This window comes from Nannobrachium achirus, assembly GCF_963921795.1.
Source record: "Nannobrachium achirus genome assembly, chromosome: 1".
Lineage (NCBI taxonomy): Eukaryota > Metazoa > Chordata > Actinopteri > Myctophiformes > Myctophidae > Nannobrachium > Nannobrachium achirus.
The window spans coordinates 17606581-17625653 of NC_137810.1; the positions used below are offsets into that span (position 1 = coordinate 17606581).

A 19073-nucleotide genomic window follows, 5' to 3' on the forward strand; every position below is an offset into this window, starting at 1 on the left:
TTTTATTTTCATACTGCATAGTACTGTGTTCTATCTGACTGTCATTCAATGTTACGTAAAGAGAAGGATCTCCTTGGAAATAAGCCGCAAGACTTACCTGAGTTTCCTTTTAGTTTACCTTGTACCAGTAACCAGTGAACTGTACTGTCATGAAACTGTACCTTTCCATATGCAATCTTCTAATAAATACGTCAATCAATCAAACCTCAATCAAACTGTAGCCTTTCATACTGTGTGTAACCTTGTCCCTATTCTGGGCATGTCATTGTTTTGGGGCGAACATTCATCGAAAATAGGCTAACATATACTGTGAAAATAGCTGCATCTACTATAACGATTGGCTTTATGCAAAGATATTTGGTGTGGAGGGAAACGAGGAGGGGCCAAGGTTAGGCCCCCGAGGGACCAGTCGATAAAGTAGGGTTTAAATGGTTAAGCCAATTTCCCTGGTTGTTTTAGGCCTGGGTTCCTGAGGCGCACCTGGAAGGAGCTATGTAAAAGTAAAAAGGCATTGACATCATGCCTACTTGAAGTAGCCTAACAAAAGTAGCCTAAAAGTACTCGTTTAGGTTATAGCTATAGAAGTCTGGTCCCATTTCACAAGTTTATACAAATTATTTGACAATAGCAGAACTACAAGCTCACAACGTGTCGCTTGTGTAAAATTACCTCTGAGATGTAGTGGAGTAGAAGTAAAATTATTGCAATACTTCAGTAAAAAATCCTCAAAAGTGTAGGCACTAGGCAGCCTATTAGCCTACTTGGGTAAATATATGCAGTTACTTTACACCACTGGCTTAATTGACATATAGACTGTATGTATAATTCATTGAGGTTCTCTCAACTATACAGAATATTTTAAATAATTCCAATACTGTAAAAGAAATTTTGAACCGCAGGCTTTTTGTGGCTGTTGAACAAACCATCAGGAATAATGACTTTGTCAAATAAAATTACAAATGCAAATTATTGTAGCCTATTTGTATTATATAATAACACATTGTTATTAATAATATTAATATTGTAGGCTAATAATAATAAGTATTATGATTAAAATCGTAAAACAATTATTAAATATAAGTATTTATGTATAAAGGTCTGTTTGTAAAATAATTTGTTTGTTAATCTCGTAGTGGATCTTTTTCAATAAAATATTTGAATCGCGACGTCACAACATTGCGACAATACCCGGCGGTCGCCTCGTCGCAGGACAGTGACGCGTGATCCTATTATTATAGCTCTATGCGCGTGATTATGGATCCAACTGGGAAAGATGGATAACCACGCCCCGGACTCATTTTTGAAGCTTGTGATTGGCTGAACCGGACGTAGGGAGCGCTCCGTTGTAGTCACTTGGACCGCGCGAGGTGCACCAAAACCCAATTATCATGGCGTTTATCGTGCGCTTGCCCAGGCCTTACGGCCTGGGCATAAATATAACGATTGCATTCACCACGGCTTCGTAACTGCGGCGCTCGGGGGCGAAGAGCAGGACCAAGGTCCGCTGGCCTTCGCGCCGCTTGCAATGTCGTGGACAATAACTGAAAACGAGCGCTCTTTGCCGTTTCCATCCATCTTTCCCAGTTGGATCCATAATCACGCGACAGTGACGCCATCACGCACGTATGGGTTTTCAGGGTTGTTGTTGTGTTGTTGCCATAGAGCTATAATATGAGGTTGTTGTCAACTCTATGGTTATTACAACTTACAGTCGTGACGTGCAGTGTCGTTTGACATCGGTGAACGAAAGAAAACATGTTAACATCATCAACAACAAAACCTATTCACGATGTTGTATTAATAACAGAGAAGCGAGATCACAGGCGCTGCAGTCGAGGGGTGACTTATCGCACTTATAGATGGACTTTGGACACGCTATTAGAGAGTGGAGTTTAATTAATGTTAGACAGGGAGGCCATATAAAAAGGTCTGGCACAGGGTTGAGTGCTATATAGTATCATCTGGGCTTAGCTCAGGCTGCATGGGGACATAATGGACGCACAGTTGATGTTTTCCTCTCGTCGTTCACCTGTTATATGTTTACACGGCTGTGCAGCGTCCAGTCAGTCTCTGGCTACCAGCATCGGACTGGGTGAGAGAGAGAGAGAGAGAGAGAGACCTTTATAACCATATAAGTATATATTTCTGACACAGTCTGCTCTATGAATTGAGTACAAAAGGACCCCCAATGCCATTGTGCTTTATTGGGTATAAATCCTATTAGTAGACCTTGTATCTCAGTTATTCAGACTGAATTGTACTGTCATATGGGCTTTTCTTATGCTTTTTATAAGTATTCAATCAATCAATGAAAGCAAATGCACTGTTCTTATGGTTGTGCAACTAGTTTCCCCCCAAACTAGTTTCCTACACATTATTTCTTCATTCCCTTTTAATTGTTCATACATTTGTTTTGACTGTTATCTTTCACTTTCCACTTTTGTTTTAACAATGTAAAGTTATGTTTTGTTTTCTCAAATAGGCCCGTGTGTGTGTGTGTGTGTGTGTGTGTGTGTGTGTGTGTGTGTGTGTGTGTGTGTGTGTGTGTGTGTGTGTGTGTGTGCGCGTGCGTGCGTGTACAGTGAGGGTAAATTTGTATAGGGCCTTGTCTATCTTCGCTCTTAGTTTATAAGGTTATGGACCCACGTATGTGTGTAATGAATGGCTGAAATTAGCCATAACTATATAGTATAGGCTTATGTATGGCATAGTTGAATATGTAAGGCTATGTACTAACACTTGCTGTATCTAAAGTTCATGTCCTAGTAATGATTAACTGTGACTGCTATCGATTGATTAATATTCATTTTGTATTTTGTGTGTGCGTGCGTGCGTGCGTGCGTGCGTGCGTGCGTGTGTGTGTGTGTGTGTGCGGCGCCCCAGACATTTTGAAGCGTGGTGGGAATGCGGCAGACGCAGCGATTGCCATAGCAGCAGCATTGTCTGTAACTGAGCCATTCAGCACTGGTCCAGGTGGAGATGCCTTCTGCCTGTTCTACAATGGAAACACCGGAGAGATTACTGGAATTAATGGCAGGTAGAGAGACTCCCTCTTTGTCTGTTTGTTCCTTTCATATTTTGTCTGTTTCCAACAAAAGGTTTGCATGGTCCATTGTACGAAACTGTGTGTGCGTGTGCCCGCGTGCCACTGCCAGTGTCATTAATTACATCTGACTGCAACCCGTTTGCTTCTCGTCCAAACCCTCAGCCCTCACATCAAATGAATGTACACTCAATGACATTTTAGACTTTGTCGGTATGGGTATAAGAGGGTTTTGCAACACACTGAACTAAGTCAGCCTTAAATGTTTCAGCGAGGCCATGTTAGTTACACACTACTTACTGCTGTTCAAAACATCAACAGACTGACGGAGCAAACTGGAGCCCAGTCTGTAATGTATTCTTTTTCTTTTCTTTCTTTGATTGACTTCTCCAACTTGCCACTCTGAACACGCAAATATGAAATGACAAGAGGGAAGGCATTCACATTTCATTGCGTTATTATGGGTGATATTTAGGTTTGAAGTAAGCAGATATGATCACTCTGAGTTTGCATTATGATGAACTTGACCTGCATAACTATGGATTGAACCGACATTTGTGATGTGAGAACAACAGATCTGTATTCCCTGAGAGTGGAAGGGCGGGGGGAATGAAATTGCTAAGAGGCATTAAGCAGATCTCACACTCTCTGACTTGTGTTGCTCATGAGTGATTCGTTCATAAGAACGAATCACAAGAATGAATCATGAACCATTCGTTCATTTCCTTAAACTTTTACGTTCACGCTTTCGTTCATACCCCCCCTCCCCTCCACCCTGCCCCATCTTTCTCAGTGGGCGTTCCCCTAGAGCCCAGACGCTGGACTTACTGGAGGGGCGTGGTTACAGTGCTGAGGCCCCTCCCCCAGCATTCCATGCCTTAAACATCACAGTACCAGGAGCACCTGCATGCTGGTGTGATACTGTACGGCTGTTTGGCAGTCAGAAGGTATTGCAAGGTGTTTTGTTTTGTTGATTTGTGTGTGTAAGTTCGTGTCCTTGTGTATAATGAACTTGCACTGTACAGAAGGTCTGTATTTCATGCAACATTTAGGACAGCCACATGCACACATGACACAACACAATCAGTAACTTAACATCAACACGTTGAATTCTGTTGTAAACATCAAGTAACCACAGTGATAATGTTGATGTTGAAAAGACCAGGCCTAGAAATACATGGTAGCTCATTGGAGTTTTCACCCCTTTTCCATTAATTTGCCTTAATAGAAATTAAGCATCGCAATAGTTCAGCCAGGCACGGCAGCTGTTTGGTCACATGTCCAAATACCTTTCTACCACAGAATCACAGACGCCCATGACTAAAAGCTGAAGACCACCCATTTTCAATATTGAACTATGTCATTAATATACCTTAGAGGAGTTGTGTGGAAATAGGAAAGAAGTTCCCCCCCTTCTGTGTTGCCTAGAACTGGAAGATTGATTTTGGGGTTTGTATTGTAAAGTACAACTTGATGACATCACACCGTTGAAAAAAACGTATTGAAAATGGGTGGTCTTCCCCTTTAAGCTGAACAACTCCTTTAAGCGTCCCATTTAAACAGACTGGTGCTCACACTTACAGCTTCCTCTTCCACTCACACATTGTTTTGCCTGCTATCACCACTCCCAGCTCATCAGCGTTCAACCTCCTCCTGTATTGGCAGTTGGGATTTAAAGAATGTGACCCAGCATGATCATTAAGTTCATATGTCTAGGATCATTAAGTCCTGTCCTACGGTGGTTTTGTGTGCTCAGAATCAAGTCTGTGTCATGTTTATACTGATTTGTTCTGGCATCCCGGGAGCAGAGCCACACTGACAAATACAAATATCATTTTGTAACATTTAATGTACGCAGTATATCTCGACGACAGTGTCCTGACTGATCCTAGTTTGTTCACCCAAGAGTGTTAAGGAGCAAGGAAAAGTCTCGCCTCATCTTAGTGTCTTAATATCCACGACGTTAACTGACAGACTTCCTGCTCAGCCAGGCTTCCTATGAGGTCATGTGTGATGTGTGTGTTTCCTCTTCTTGTTTCCCCAGCTCTCCCTGCAGGATGTGTTGAGTGGGGCGGTGGAGCTGGCAGAGGTGGGGTTTCCCGTGCACGAGGTAGCGGCTCATCACTGGGCTCTGGGCGTTGCTGCCCTGCGGCGTGCCGGGAAGGAACTGGGCGAAGACCTGCTGATTAATGGCCAGGCACCAAACCATGGACAAGTATTCAGAAACCCTGCCCTGGCGCACACCCTGAAGGTAATCCTTCAGGACATTTCATGACATTTCATGACTCAAATGGAGTCACGAGTCTGGTCCCAATATTGGGACCAGAATTCAAGTCATATGTTAGCCCACTGACTTGTTGAAATATAACTGCTTGGAAGAGGCAAGTTTACGTGTATTGCACAAGGCAACTATTGAGGGAGATGTGGGTGGGACCATTGGAGATTGAAATGAGGAGAAGGAAGGGGAGGAACAAAACATGGAAGAGAGAAAAGTGAGTAAAGGAGAAAGAGCGTGGGAATAGAGTTAAAGCGGCAAGACTAAGAAAAGAAGGAAAGATGGGCACAATGCTATGCCTTTTGAGAATTCCTTGAAACAGCGTTTAGACTGGCCTTAAAGGAGTAGTTCACCCATTTGGGTCCCCATCCGGAATCAATGGGGGTAAATTTATTATTGTCAAATTATTGTCTTAGGAATGTGACGAAAAACAAAAAAATATCATTGAACTCAGGTCTCCATGGCGTGAGTAATCAATAGAAAAAAGTCATTTGGGGGGTGAACTACTCCTATAAGGGAGACACTAGAATGCAGGCACGGCATAATGCACAGCTCTAGGGGCTGTAGACCAGGTCACCAAAACCAGGGCCAAAATACGGGTCCGGGAGCTGCTTGTATCGGCAGCAACCGTCACCCCGCAGTTGAAGCGAATATTTTCAGCAGCAGCGATCCCAAAATCAAACCCTGCATCTTTTTTGTTGCCCCGTGAACTGTAAAGGGTTAATCCGGCCCTGCTGGAGTGGGACACTCCTCTCTCTGTCCAGTGTAGTCACTGTGTATGTTTGAATGTCGTCATCGTGATATTTAGAGCTATGCTCATTCTCTGCTTTCCTGTCCGAGAGGATTCAATGGGACTTTTGTGTGTGTGTGTGCCTATGACCACTGTGTTTGTGTGCACGGACACGCGGGCAAGATCATTATGTCTGTCACTACCGGGTTATGTAGGTGAATGTGTACTCAACATTGATCCGCCAATTATTGATTGAGGCGCACCTTCACTTGACTGTTACTAACAAGCTTAGGCATTATAGTCCACCCATGCAACATCCTCATCCTCCATCGCACGCACACACACGCACGCACGCACGCACGCACACACACACACACACACACACACACACACACACACACACACACACACAGAAACAATGAAACAATAGTGGTGACCTTAGGCTTATATTGATGGACGTTTCCATGGCATCATAAGGCCATTCCTCGGTCATGACTCTACAGTCTCCCACCTACACACCCTCTTTGTCACATGAAAGTGTTCCTTGGACTGATATACTCCAAATTACACTTTAATTAAACCTTAATTACATCCATTACACTTTAACCTAGTTACCTAAACCTACCATTAAATCTTTAAAATTTCATCTTCCACGTATACTGTAGCGGAGCAAAGAAATGCTTAAATTCTACTTTTCAACAGTTGGTCACAAATGTGATCTTTAATGACATCTTCACCTGTCATCAATTTCACAAAGAAAATGACAGATGAGAATTGATTGATGTTGTTGTTCATCGACGATGTTGATGTTTACAGACTCTACGTTTATAAATCTGTAGATTGACAGGCAGACAAAATACATGGGTAGATAACCAAGACAGTTCACTCGCATGACTGAGCCTGATTTTGGGATTTTGGGGTGGAATGGGTTTGCTCAGGAAACCCTTGGAAATTTGCCCTTTCATTACTTTTCCTTAACATACAACATTTGAGACGTTTTGTAAATATGAAAACAATATTTTTGGGTGTTTCCTGAACGGTCTAATTCCATTTCTAAATCTCAAAAAAGATCAAAATGACCTGTTCAGTCATGCGTGTGTTAACCACTAACCAGCCAACAAGATTGACTTGACATAAATACTTATGATCAACTGCCGTGTCCCCAGGAGCTGGGACAGCATGGTAGACCAGGCTGGTTCTAGCTTGTACTTTGGATTTATCCATTAGTTGTTTTGTTTTTAACCCCCTTTTCCCCCAGTGTATTCATCCTGACAATTACCCAATTTCCTTTGTACTGTAGTTGTTTCTGCTGACCCCTACTGGTTGGTTCGTTAGGGAGGGTGTAGACGAGCAGGTCTCTTCCGATACACGTGAAGTTGAAAACCGCGTATTTTCCCCTGTCTGTGAGGAGTTTCACCGCGTGTGGACGTGGAGAGACACACTGTTCTTCCCAAAGCTTTGCTATGAACAGGGCAACAGGCTCAAGTGCAGCAGAGAGACAGAGATCACCTAGCCTGGGTGCCAGCATGTTCGCTCCATCCCGCGATTTGTTTTGTCTCTCCGCATCACAGTCTGGAAATGATTCAGTTGACTTGTATTTCTGAACGTCCGTTGTAGGCGAGGTCGTTGCTGTTTGGATGTTTTCCAACGAATCAGAGTAGGGTTAGGGTAGCTACGTCATCAGCCAGCCAATACACACGGGTGTATTTGTCCCGCCCCGCACCACAGACCAATCGAAAGCTGCGGTGGCTGGAGAGCCGCGTTTTATCTCTGTCCCACCTCCCCTTGGAGATGCGAGGCTTTCCAGACTGTGATGCGGAGAGACAAAACAAATTGCGAAACGGAGCACTGCAGATGACTCAAATCCCTAGTCTCCGCAGCGGTAGGCCAGGAACATTAAATCCACTCCAACTGATCGCCAGTTTATAGCTTCGTACTGCTATTAATTAATTCATTGACAAATGGATGTGTTGACAGGAGCTTGGTGAGCGTGGTAAGACAGCTTTCTACCAGGGCAGAGTGGCCCAGGCCATCGTTGATGTCATCGGCCAGAATGGAGGAGTCATGACGCTGGACGATCTCAGGGGTCATGACAGTGAAATGATGACACCCATCAGTGTAGAGTATAAGGTGAGATCCTTAAAGAGGTGGTGCCATTAGTGTTGTACTTTTTCTGTTTTGTATGTGTCTATGAAGTTAACATTACTCTAATAGACCACGGACTGGGGTTATAATGTGCAAATTTGCTGTCCCTGTGTATTGTTGGTTACTTCCTGAATGCTGAGAGCCATGAACTGGTGGTTGTGGACACATAAAAACATAATTTTAACACTTTCTGTACACTTTTTGGGAAAAAAATCTTCTTCCTACTATAATCATAATACCTGATCATCATGTCTTTGGGGGGGGAAAAAATCATTGCACTGCATCTTTAAAGATGGGGTGCCATGATTTTTTCCCCCTATAAAACATGATTATCTACTATTATGATTATACTAGGAGGAAGATTTTTTCCCAAAAAGTGTGCAGAAAGAGTTAAAATTATGTTTTTATGTGGCCACACCCACCAGTTCATTGGTATGCGTGGTTGTCATGGTGGGTGGTGACACAGCTGAAGTCAACCACACCCCACAATGTTGGGTGAATGGTAATTAGGGGAGGGGTTGATTCTGTGATGTAATAAGTATCTGTGTTTTTGGACCGGCACTTTTGACCCAGCAGGTGGCATCCTCCAGCTAAAAAGCCAAATAGAAAGAGAATACATTATTGCTCATAACAACCACACCAGGGGGTCTAATGTAGTACTGTCAACCTCCTAGTCACATGAAAAACAGAAAAAGTACAAAACTATGGCACCGCCTCTTTAACAAAAACACAGCAGCCACATTCCAATACCCTACCTTCCACCCTCAGGTGGAAGTTAGAGATAAGAGCAAGAATGCCAATGTGATAGATAGATAGATAGATAGATAGATAGATACCTTTATTATCCCAAGGGGGAAAATGTGTTGCCCAGAGGCAGTGACTCACTGTCTCATGGATTCAGGGCGTACGTCTGTGGGAGCCACCTCCTAACAGCCAGGGATTGGCTGCCCTCTTGATCCTCAACATCCTGGAGAACTTCCCGCTTAAAGGTAATGACATTAACAAAAGATCTCGAAGAAAAACGTTAAGGGTCTTCAAGAGAATGTGACAAAAAATATTGAGCCTTTGTTCATTGGTGTGTGTTTGTGTGTTGAAGGTGTTAATTGACATTGGTTAGTGTTTAACCCATTTAGGCCTAGGATTATTGAATATATTTTTGAAGCGAACGTTTGTAACTCAAATTTTGCTTCTGGGTGGTCCCTGGAACTAAATATGTTGAATGGGGGTCCTTGGCCAAATAAATATCATTTTGGGGGTCCTTCACATGAAAAGGTTTGAGCACCACTGACATAGTAGTCTCTCAAGAACAGACTAACTGAGCCCCAGTTGAAGTGAAAAGGACCTTTTCTTTGACGATGGCCGGCCAGATTGCTGACATAGAAACATAGGTTTTTCAAAAAACCTTAGAAGGATTCATAAGACACTTATAGAATCGGGTCAAAATTCAAATTTTCATGAATTTTCAAAAATAGCAGATCTACAAGCTTGCAGTTAAAGCATAAAATAATGATACACAATAATGTGTAGGCCTACCCGTTCTGAATGGGTTAATAGAATAGTGAGAAATTGTGATAAATGACAGAATTGGATTGGAAGATATTGAGGGAGGTTTGGAAAGATGACATGTGTGTGTCTGTTTGCACACAAAGCTCTAGGCCACAACAGCTCTGATTACATCCATGTCCTGGTAGAAGCTATCCGTCTGGCCACCACAGACGCACGGCATAACCTGTGCGACCCAGATCACGTGACCATCCCTCTGGAAAATCTATTGGATAAGGACTACAGCTGCCAACGAGCCAAGGGAATCAACATGGATAGGTGTGTGTGTGTGTGTGTGTGTGTGTGTGTGTGTGTGTGTGTGTGTGTGTGTGTGTGTGTGTGTGTGTGTGTGTGTTGACGCTAGGGATGGGACGGTATGAACATTTCATATCACGATTATTGTGACAAAAGAAATCGTGATTTACGATATTATTGCGATAATCAAAATCCATTATCCTTGGCGGAACGTTTGCCAAAAATAGCAGATCTACAAGGTCACAACGCGTCGCGTTGCAACACGTTGTGAGCTTGTAGATCGGCTATTTTCTGGCTAAGACAGTTGATAGAGAGTGAAAAGAAAGACTGTATCAAGTACCTATATTATAAGTACCTTTACCAATTATAGAATGTTTAAGTGGTACCGCAGCTCGGCAAATAAAAGGTGAATTGATCCCAGTGCATGATGGATATCACAATAAATTAAATCTCTTTTAACAGGATAAACGATAATATCGCTTATCGTCCCATCCCTAGTTGGTGCAGAATGTCTCTGTTTGCTCAAGAAGATAGGTTTATTGACGCTTTTCTACCCTCTTACCTTCTATATCCGGCCTTTCGATGCCATGTCCCACCCAACCTGTCTGCCTGCTGTGTTTGTGGTTTTGCGTACCTGCACCTACTGTTCATCTGTTTCTGTGTGTACGTCTGTAATGAGCATGTGGCTGTACTTGAGTGTATGTGTGTGTGTGTGTGTGTGTGTGTGTTTTGGCAACAATGAGTTTATTCAGGGGCTATTACCGTAGACTTTGAACTTTCGGGTGAAAAACAAACACACACAGACATAAAACTATAAAACACTGTTGCTCTCACATGCACGCCGACACATGCACACGCATGCGTTTACACTCTCAGTTCTGTTCTTGTTAAAAAGCATAATCACCTTAGACAGATTTCTGGGCTTAAATGTAACCTGTATAGCAATGCAACACATACTGTACAAACATTCGTATGTATATAAACCCTTTTCTTGTGGAAAAGAACAACACCTAATCCCAGTCCAATCCTTCTCCGGAACCCAACCCATCCCTAGTTTAATGTTGTTCTTTTACAGTGGCTTCAAACTGGTCCTTTGATATCTGTGCCATATTTATAACGAGTTTTGTACTTGACAAGTGGAATTTGTTGTGTGCAGGATTTACATTTATTTTGAAAGTAGAGATAAAGCTGTCACTATGATGAAAACTGATACGTCATGTGTATATAATTCATAACCTATGGCTTACACACATTCGTTTGATTAAACAAATGAAGGCCGAGGTAAAACATTCAAATCATTCTCTAAACTCATTTACAGAGTTGAGGTACATAATGAGTGGATACAGAATGTCTCTGTCTGTCTGTCTGTCTGTTTTGTCAGGGCCACGGAGGGTGTGGAGCCTGGTTTGGTGACAGGAAGTGACACAGTGTATTTCTGTGTGATCGACAGCCAAGGAAACGCGTGTTCATTCGTTAACAGCATCTACATGAGCTTTGGAACCGGTCTGGTCCCAGACAACTGTGGGTTCTCACTACAGGTCAGAGAGAGAACATTTGTGCGTGCGTGTGTGTGCACATGTGTATGCACGTGTGTATGCACGTGTGTACTATACAGTACATTAATTGGTTTTCTAGTAGCATTATTTAGGCTAACGAGGGAAAACAATAATACCGCTGCTAGAGAAATCTAATTATATAATTAATAATTAAAACAAAGTATTTATCTCTCACCACTGACTGTGTCATTACTGCCTCTCATCTTTATCTCTCAGGCTGCTTGTCTCTCCTTCTCTCTTGCAGAATCGCGGTAACAACTTCACTTTGCGTCGTAACCACAGCAACTGTATTGCTGGCGGGAAACGTCCGTACCATACCATTATGGCCGCCCTCCTTACCGACTCCGTCCCCAGCTCACACAAACCCCGCCTCCTCGCTGCGCTGGGGGTTATGGGAGGTTTCATGCAGCCACAGGGACATGTGCAGGTAGTACAGTACAGTACAACACACACAGACACACACACACACACACACACACACACACACACACACACACACACACACACACACACACACACACACACACACACACACACACACACACAGACAGACAAGAACTGGAATCTGGGTTTTCAGGATTTTTTAAGCCCGAAGCCCAAACATTACCGACCATAATCAATGTCCAACTATCTCAACTATTAATTGACCAAATGTCAGGCTTTACTTGGGAGATATGTGTTGGATGAGGCGATGCACACACAGTGCTGCCTGACGCAAAATATTAAATAAACATTTAATGTAAGGGACAGTAGATGGGGAGGGAACACAGTGTTAATAAGCTACAGTATAAGCATTACACATAATGGTTTTGGATTTATCTTTTGATTGAGAAGGTATTAATAGTTGTTTGTTTTATGTACAGGTCTTGCTTAACATGCTGGAGTTTGGCATGAACCCTCAAGAAGCTCTTGATGCACCGAGAGTCTATGTGCACTTTGACCCCTCAGGTATGCACAAACACACACACTTTGAATGTTTTCCTGCTGTGATGTTGCCTGGCTCCAGCCCCTGAATCGCTAGCCACTCCCATTAAAAAAATGTTTAGGCGATTCAGGGGTCTGGTGCCTCTCTCAATGGAGAGGCTTCCTCGGTTAAAATTCTGTACGGCATATCAGCGTTGCTTCAACTCGATGACGTCGGGGCTTGTGAGCATCGTGGGTGGGGTTTTCCCAGAACTCATGTGCGATTCCAAATAACCCAGCGCCGCACCGTACATTCCCATTCATCATTCATATACAAACATCGTGTCGCCCGCCGCGATAACATGCGATTGTATCGATCTCTATGAAACATCAGTAGCAGACATGTTTTGTTGAGTTTGAGTACTAGTTAGTAGCACTCCTATTCTGCCGGTCTCTTTGGTTAGCAAGTTGCAACAGGTTAGCGAGCCACATAACAACACCAATAACAACTACGTCATCTGCTTTGCTACTGTTGTTTGATTGGTTAGGCGGTGAACCAATCGCAGAAGACTCCCATCCCAGAAACGGCTGTAGTAGGAAGGGCTTTCAGACTGAATAATGGTGTGAAACGAAATGTAAATTCAGGCTGTGTGTGAGGCTAGCTGTGATGCAGACAGTCACAAGTTTTGTATTTGAGACACAATTTGGTTATGATTGTGGGACTGATTGTTTGTCTTGTCTGTGTAGCTGATCAGGTGTCCGTCCATCTGGAGGAGGGTGTGGACCAAAAGGTTGCTGAGGAGCTGAAGAGGCGGGGCCACTGTGTCGATTGGCCAGTCTCAGGTAATTTATTATTACTGGAACTAGAAGCACTATTATATGATCAACATTATTTAGCTGAAGTGATATTTTAGTTTTTAGCATTGGAAGTTTGCCTGGTCCTTGATAACTGGAAGATTATTTAATACATGGAATATTCTATTCTATCTACAAATGTAAAATCTGAATTTTCCAGTTTCTGGTGTATTCATTTAACATGAAAACGGTGGGCTATTATGGCTTAGTGGTATGACACAAAGTCACCCATTCATCCCTCTAATCAGAAAATGAAAGGAGACAAATGTTCAACATGATCATGGCGGGTATAATCAGTCAGTGGCATGGTTGGTGCAAACTGTGTTATCAAAAATGATATGTGATGGTTGATGTCATAACACCTTTAAGCACTGCCCAGTGTGCAAGTCAAACTTGGGTTACTTATTTGTCAAGATGACAGATACAGTAAAGTGCCTTTCAGATGGGGGAGTGGGGGGGTTGACGCAGACCTTCCCGCTTGGATTAGCAGGGATCCAATCTGAGTTCCCAGAGGTAATTTTTTCCGCCACTAGGGGGCGAAAACCTAGCGGGGATCAGGCCGGGAGCGTGTCGATATTGTGACATATAGCATCTGTTCGACGGTTCATTCTTTTGACACAGGTGAATGTTAACCTGGTGAAAAGCTAACCTGCCGACGCGGGTGAGTAGCTAACCTGCCGACGCTCATAGTCGAAAGAATGACTCGTCGAAAGAGCGAGATTTCCCCATCGGGCCGTGGTCTCTCATGTGGAGACACAAACACAATTGCTCTGCGAGTAAACGCCGGGCGATATTACGCCTAGCAGCCATAGTTATTGTGCTCCTGCGTGCCAGCCGGCAAACGTGGGAAACAAAGCTGACCACAATCCAGCTCTTGCCGCACGCACACGCGCGAGGCTCGCATCTACGCTCCTCAACTTCTTTGCGCGTCCCAAACGATCGCCCGCCTCTCATTGAAAATGAATTACTAGGGCGTGTCAGTCGCCTCCCGTCTGAAAGGTTAAGTGTACTTAAGTGTGATGGCATCAGTAAACCGTCGGTGAGTTATTCATTATTCATTCATTCATTAATTCATTCATATACTCCCAGGACATGAGAGGTATCGGTTTGGGCGGGGTCAGATCATCACTGTGGGCGATTGGTGGAACCCAGCTGTCCGTCAAGCCGATCATCCAACCAGAGTGCTGTGGGCAGGGTCAGATCCCAGAGCAGACGGGTGTGCACTGGGATACTAGACCAGCTTCTTTCTTTGTCTGCATAACTTGCTGATTAGAGTTAATTCATTCGATTGATTGATTGGATGAATGAATATTTTATTAACACATTTTTACAGCAAAAAGTACAGCAAAGAAACAGCAAATGTACAGTATGAGACACAAAAAAGCCAAAGGCTTCTTTTCGTTATGGTCCATTGGTCCCATTTAGACCTGAGGACGCTTGTACAAATTGAACCATTTACTAAACTCTCATAGTTATGGCAGTCCGTGGCCTTAATACCATACCAGGGGTCCCTGAGGTTAAAACGTGGCTTAAAACCACTGGCTTATATGTCATCTGTGACTACTAGCTATGAAACTATGTGTCAGTGAAGACTGAAGAGTGCTGCTATTGCTGGAAAACATGTATTTTCCCATATTGTAGCGACCTGTGTTCTGTAGGTTGTATACTGTACAACCATGAGCTACCCATGCATGTGCTTCTGATCCTTCATCCTCTTGTCTTAAGCTTCAAGTCCAAAGTCACTTCATTAAGGCAAACTGATTAGCTTTACAACGCTGGTTTGTTGATGGAGCGAAGAGTCTGTGGTATTCTTAGTAGACTATGGCCTAACACGTTTTAGATCATATCTTCGGTCATATGGTGCTGTGGTTTTAGCTCAAGTCAAGACCCAAAAGAGAAATTTGATGTCTCCCCGGGACTCAAACTAGTGAAAATAGCTGATCTACAAGCTCACAACGTGTCACATTGTGACACTTTGTGAGCTTGTAGATCTTATATTTTCACAACTTTTTTCAGATTTTTGTTATGGACTTTTTCCCGAATCCATTCAATGTTTTTTGAAGTTCTTTTGAAAGTTTGCACAGATGCTGCCAAGAAAATTTGAAAGGCAAAGACATTGGTCACCACCATCATCATCATCATCATCTTTAGTTATTGCGACAGTTAACTGTGATAACCATCACATCTTGACAGTAACATCAGAGGGTAACGCCTCAACGCCTCAATGTCTATAACTGAACTATGACATCACATTGTTGTGACATCACATTGTTGTGACATCACATTGTGACATCACATTCCGTCCTTGTCCCTTTTATGCCCATATATGGAGATCATCAATATTAAGCCCATAGCTTGGAATGCCCATAGACATATTGTCTCATGTGGTCTATAACATGGTAACGATGTCAGATGTCAGTCATATCCCTATATGTGAAAGTATTTTGTCCACATTTTGTCCAACTTAAACAACCAACAGCAACTCGAATCACACTTGCAAATGAATTCCGTCCTGCACGAGGTCGCTTTTCGCCCTTATGCGTCTTACTGGAAATAATAATAATTACATATATTTTAACAATACTTCTTAAAAATATATAATACTATATAATACTTAAAACATAATGGTTCAAATAGTTAAAGTAGGCGATATTGTATTATAGCCTACTGTTAAGCTAAATGTCGTAAAAGATGACATGAATATAAGGTAATTTAGGGGTAGAGTGGATGGGAGAAATATGTACTGTATAGGTTTGCCCTGAGCAGCTGTTTACACTCTGTCTGTTGTTTGCCAGAAAAACTGGAATTCTGCTGCCAGTGTTTTGTACACCTCCTTCGATTGTCTCAGGTTAGACCACAGGTTGATTGCATATTATTTTATGAAGAAAAATTAATGTGGTAGAATTGTATTATTGGAGAAATCCAGCAGTATTAGAGTACTACAGATAATTATTTTTGTGTATATTATTGTTTTTGTAATAACAAAACTAGACTAATTCTACCAAATGCTCATGGTAGATTCTTATTGTTCTGTCACTGTGGTTTTCTATAACACATGCACTCTTGTTATATTTCTGTGAATTTCTTTTTCATGATTTAAAAAATATTTTATTGATGTCATCATGTGGAAATACATTTTGTACATGTTTCGTCAATCGCCAGAAACAGTGTTTGAGATGGAGGATGATATAGCAGGCGTTATAGCATCATAATGTGATAAAATACATGTATACGAGACAATACAAAAATACATCAGACACATAATTATGGACGAAATCACACATTTTATTGTAATTAACTTTAGGTTGTCACTGTAAAGGCAATTATTAAACTATTATAACATTATTGTTGTCTTTTAGTTTAATTTGTTCTTAATTAGCCCACCAGGCATTATGCAAAAAAGAAAAAAAAAACATGTTTCTGCTGATGGAGCATCTGACATTTGGTTGCAAACAAGGCTATATTTTGTATAATATATTATTTGAATAATATACTGTATTGTGATACATTTTATTACATAATTATACTGAGTGGAATGATGAGTGTAAAACACTGACTTGTTGAAAGTGTTCTACATATTGATCTTAGGACCCTTATTTTATTCCAAACTGTATTTGTGGAGAGCATGAAATTTAAACTTACAAGAAGGATTAAGAAGAGAAATGTTCTTTTCAATCTTCACCCTCTAATAGCTTGGTTTGGAAATCTGAGAATGAAAATCGGAAACTGACTAAATATTATTGTGAAAGTTGTAAACACTGTATGATCAAACCAGCAAACAAAGTCACTCTTATTGACATGTGAATGACAAGTGTCACAGTAGTTTGATGCAGCCGAAACAGGCTCCAGGCTTTTAAAACAGACCCTTCAACTTCAACCCACCCCACCAACTCTTTGATCATTCATTTTCTGTGCTGTACAATGTTCATTTAGTGAGATGTCTGTATGAATTGTGTTTTATGTCCCGCTTCACTTATACCCCAAACTGCAGCGCAGGCAGTTCTGTTATAACATAGTCTAAGAACTATCCTCAGGAGGCGTTCCTGTGTGATTTTATTTCGGTGTTTGCAACCAAACATGTTAAAGATGTATCATGTAAATCATGTATCAGCGGTTTTGAACCAGTTCTTCCAAAGAAACATACTCATTGTTAAATGTGAGTCAAACATTGTACATTATACGGTATGTTAGTTGTATGGGACTATAAGGAGAAAAGTTTTACATTGCAGTCTTGCAGTTATTGTGCAGAGTATCAGGCTGATGTCACGCAGCAGGAAGTAGGTCATCGAGGGACTTCCTGCTTCCTGTCTGAGTCATCAAGCTCAGATCCCCATAGTAAATAAACCTATATACCTCATTGTCTGCTGCCGTTCATTGGACCGATTTGTCATCGCGGCCACCATATTGTGGAAGGCGAGCCGTGTCTCCTAATGTCTGTTGAAACAGAATTTCACTGGATTTTCAACACATTTTCAAGCAGTTTGGTTTGTTACAAATGTCAGACATGTAGTTACAGTATGATATAATAGAGACGCGTATGTACGAACCCTACACCTCAACCACAGTCAGTGTGTGTGTGTGTGTGTGTGTGTGTGTGTGTGTGTGTGTGTGTGTGAGAGAGAACTGGCGGGTGCTGTTGTACAGTATGTGTATACCTATGCATGTGTGACACTGGGCGGTTATCAGCAACTGTATTTTTAGCAGCAGAGAGGGAGGGGCACGCCTTGCTGTCCCTGACCACATCATGCTGAGCTGAAAACTAAAAGAAATGGACGAGGACAGAAAGGAGGAGAGGAGAGGGGCAACGGATAGATGTGAAGATGGAATGAATGTGAAAAACCAGTATAGATTGTTTCAAACATGGTGTCAGGTAGCAGAGGTGGGTTATGAAGAAGAAGACAAAATTACTGTGCATGAATGTTATTTTTTACCAACGACTTCCAGGGTGCCTGTAATGTAAGGGTGACTGTATGCAAGTGAACACTTTAGGCTAGTCATATTATAGTAGTAATGCTACTCATCTATCGTCTTGATTTCCATTCATTTGAAGTCCATGAAGTAGCCTGTAAAATAGCCTGTTTTTAGGTTCCCAGACATGTATTTAGTTATGGTTTGTATCTCTGCTGTTGCAGAGCAGCAGCAGTGGCAAATCATTCTGTTGAAGTAGAAACGGCAGGTTGAAGTGGACTGTTGTTTGCTGTTGATCTCCTTACTTGCCTTGATCCTTCCAGTGCCGAGCCACCAGCACCAGAAAGAACCATGTGTTCCGTCCACCCAAACACTCACATACTGTGTCTTTTATAAGCTGTGTTAATTAGACATACTGCTGGTAGTGTGCCTCGTTAGCTGTCAACTCCAGATTACAGCCCAGTTGATCTCTGGATCTGCTGCATTCCAGCTGGATTATAAAACTCATTACGCGCGCACACACACGCACACACACACACACACACACACACACACACACACACACACACACACACACACACACACACACACTTGTTATAGCTCAGCCTCTGACACGGCATCACGGAGGGTCCAGATGCAGTCATAGATCTAGAGTAGAAGTTGTTATGACCTGTTGACCTAGATTGAGTCGCTGAGTTATCATGTTGATCCAGAGAGAAGGCACCTGAACAAGGACCAAACTGCCAGGTCAACTGTCTACAGTCTTCAGTCTGCTCACAACCTTTTTTTTTTTTTTTTTTTTAAGAAAACTGTACATGTATTTGGCCACCCTTATGCTGCATGTACACGTACTGTGTATTT

The 19073-nt window shown here is 42.3% G+C and overlaps 1 protein-coding gene across 1 annotated transcript; it reads left to right on the plus strand.

Moving 5' to 3' along the window:
- Positions 1-1652: 1652 nt before the first annotated feature.
- LOC308291235 (glutathione hydrolase-like YwrD proenzyme) lies at positions 1653-16580 on the plus strand. Its single transcript, XM_080733200.1, has 12 exons — positions 1653-2092; positions 2884-3037; positions 3837-3990; positions 5088-5294; positions 8026-8178; positions 9095-9182; positions 9843-10014; positions 11372-11528; positions 11791-11973; positions 12410-12494; positions 13197-13292; positions 14394-16580. Exons 1-12 carry the CDS (start codon positions 1993-1995, stop codon positions 14537-14539), a joined length of 1695 nt encoding a protein of 564 aa, XP_080589326.1. The 5' UTR covers positions 1653-1992; the 3' UTR covers positions 14540-16580.
- The last annotated feature ends 2493 nt before the right edge of the window (positions 16581-19073 follow it).

Bases quoted from the DNA above. Each gene is read 5' to 3' on its own strand.
- LOC308291235 (XM_080733200.1), top strand. From the start codon at position 1,993: ATGGACGCACAGTTGATGTTTTCCTCTCGTCGTTCACCTGTTATATGT. The intron at 10,015-11,371 runs GTGTGTGTGTGT...CTGTTTTGTCAG, and splicing joins AAGGGAATCAACATGGATAG to GGCCACGGAGGGTGTGGAGC. The intron at 11,974-12,409 runs GTAGTACAGTAC...TTTTATGTACAG, and splicing joins AGCCACAGGGACATGTGCAG to GTCTTGCTTAACATGCTGGA.